Genomic DNA, 2,632 nt, shown 5'->3' with positions numbered 1-2,632 from the left:
ATGGCGCAGAAAGGAGTTCAGCTGGACCGAGAAACCTTCGCTTGTTCCATCTGTTTGGATCTACTGAAGGATCCGGTGACTACAGCCTGTGGACACAGCTACTGCATGAACTGCATTACAACCCACTTTGATGAAGAGGACAGGAAGGGAATCCACAGCTGCCCTCAGTGCAGGAAGACTTTCACACCGAGGCCTGTCCTGGAGAAAAACATCATGTTAGCTGGTTTAGTGGAGCAGCTGAAGAAGACTGGACTCCAAGCTGCTCCAGCTGATCACTGCTATGCTGGACCTGAAGATGTGGCCTGTGATGTCTGCACTGGGAGGAAGCTGAAAGCCATCAAGTCCTGTTTGGTCTGTCTAGCCTCTTACTGTGAGAAACACCTCCAACCTCACTATGATGCAGCTCCATTAAAGAAACACAAGCTGGTGGCCCCCTCCAAGAAGCTCCAGGAGAACATCTGTCGTACTGATCAGCAGAGTATCTGTTATCTCTGCACAATGGATGAACATAAAGGCCATGAAACAGTCCCAGCTGCAGCAGAAAGGACTGAGAAGCAGAAGGAGCTCGAGGTGAGACGACTAAACATCCAGCAGAGAATCCAGGAGCGAGAGAAAGATGTGAAGCTGCTTCAACAGGAGGTGGAGGCCATCAATGGCTCTGCTGATAAAGCAGTGGAGGACAGTGAGAAGATGTTCACTGAGCTGATCCGTCTCATCCAGAAAAGAAGCTCTGATGTGAAGCAGCAGGTCAGATCCCAGCAGGAAACTGAAGTGAGTCGAGTCAAAGAGCTTCAGGAGAAGCTGGAGCAGGAGATCGCTGACCTGAAGAGGAAAGACGGCGAGCTGGAGCAGCTCTCACACACAGAGGATCACAACCAGTTTCTACACAACTACCCCTCACTGTCAGCACTCAGTGAGTCTACACACTCATCCAGCATCAATATTCGTCCTCTGAGCTACTTTGAGGATGTGACAGCAGCTGTGTCAGAGACCAGAGATAAACTACAGGACATTCTGAGAGAGGAATGGACAAACATCTCACTGACAGTCACTGAAGTGGATGTTTTACTGTCACCACCAGAGCCAAAGACCAGAGCTGGATTCTTAAAATATTCACGTGAAATCACACTGGATCCAAACACAGCAAACACACATCTGTTATTATCTGAGGGGAACAGAAAAGCAACAAGAATAAAACGAAAACAGTTTTATTCTGATCATCCAGACAGATTCACTGTATGGTTTCAGGTCCTAAGTAGAGAGAGTCTGACTGGACGTTGTTACTGGGAGGTGGAGTGGGGATGGGGAGCAGTTTGTGTAGCAGTCGTATACAAGAATATCAGCAGAGCAGGGAGCTCAGATGAATGTGGATTTGGATGGAATGACAAATCCTGGGCATTACGTTGCGACACAAACAGTAACAAATTTTTTCACAACAAAGTCCAAACTGTCCTCTCAGGTCCTCGGTCCTCCAGAGTAGGAGTGTACCTGGATCACAGAGCAGGTATTCTGTCTTTCTACAGCGTCTCTGAAACCATGACTCTCCTCCACAGAGTCCAGACCACATTCACTCAGCCGCTCTATGCTGGAATTTTTCTTGGGCTTGGAGACACTGCAGAGTTGATTAAAGTCAAATAGAGAAGACAGGTTCATGTTGATCCCTGACCATTATATGTACTTGTGTAGTTTCTAAATGAGGCTTTACATTTTAGAAGCTGAGAAGTTGAGTGGTCCATTGATGTGTGAAAATAATATTGCACTGATTCAAACTGTATCAGGATCAGAATCTTTATTGTCCTTGTGCTTTCGAACAACGAAAATTCTATGCAAACCCTTTCAATACAAGTGGAGAAAGGGGGCTTTTATATATATGTATATATATATATATATATATATATATATATATATATATATATATATACACACACAATAAATTCTGAACAACGAAAAAAGAAAGAAGGAAAGAAATATAATATATACAAGACTGTATATAATAGAGATGGCGCGATACCACTTTTTTTATGTCCGCTGGTTTCCTCTTTCTGGTGCAAAGTGGGCCAAAAACAAAGAAGAGAGACGGACTTGCGACAGAAAAGCCGATCAGCTGATCATTGATCAGTTCCACGATTGAAGTAGCAGCAGGAGAGGGAGGGAGAGAGAGAGAGGCAGTCACTCCATATATCGGTTGTTAAGCTTAATGTGGGAATGCTTTACAAATACTCAGAGATGAACTTACACACTTGCTTTAGTTCTCTCTGGGATCACTTCCTCAGAAATTAAATGCTGGATTGCTAGCGAGGCTCAACACATTCTCACTCCCAAAGTGTAACATTTTACGCTAGGTGACAAATCGTCAACATATTACGTTTTCGGGCACCCAACGCATTCCTCCATGACGATATCGGAAAACAGCCACATGAGAACGGTTTGGACTCAATCTACACATTTTTGCTCTTTTCCTTAAAATCGTTTTGTGAGGTGCTTTTTTGATATTTAATGGATCAGATTACATTTTTTATTTCTCTCCGATATCCGATCCAGTTATTTACGTCAGTCTCGGAGCGATACCGATATGTAATATCGGATCGGTCCATCTCTAGTATATAAGAATGAAAAAGTGAGAATATGGTTG

General features: G+C 43.9%; 1 protein-coding gene across 1 annotated transcript; it reads left to right on the top strand.

The window, feature by feature from the left end:
- LOC134623428 (tripartite motif-containing protein 16-like) lies at positions 1 to 1,698 on the top strand. The gene has a single exon (XM_063468578.2). The coding sequence runs from the start codon at positions 1 to 3 to the stop codon at positions 1,636 to 1,638; it is 1,638 nt and encodes a 545-aa protein (XP_063324648.2). The 3' UTR covers positions 1,639 to 1,698.
- Positions 1,699 to 2,632: the final 934 nt, after the last annotated feature.

This window comes from Pelmatolapia mariae, linkage group LG3_W (genome assembly GCF_036321145.2).
Source record: "Pelmatolapia mariae isolate MD_Pm_ZW linkage group LG3_W, Pm_UMD_F_2, whole genome shotgun sequence".
Taxonomy (NCBI): Eukaryota; Metazoa; Chordata; class Actinopteri; order Cichliformes; family Cichlidae; genus Pelmatolapia; species Pelmatolapia mariae.
Note: the sequence above shows the minus strand (reverse complement) of the source record. Positions and strands in the feature narration are given on the sequence as shown.

Excerpts from the sequence above, each read along its gene's own strand:
- LOC134623428 (XM_063468578.2), top strand. The coding sequence starts at position 1 with ATGGCGCAGAAAGGAGTTCAGCTGGACCGAGAAACCTTCGCTTGTTCC.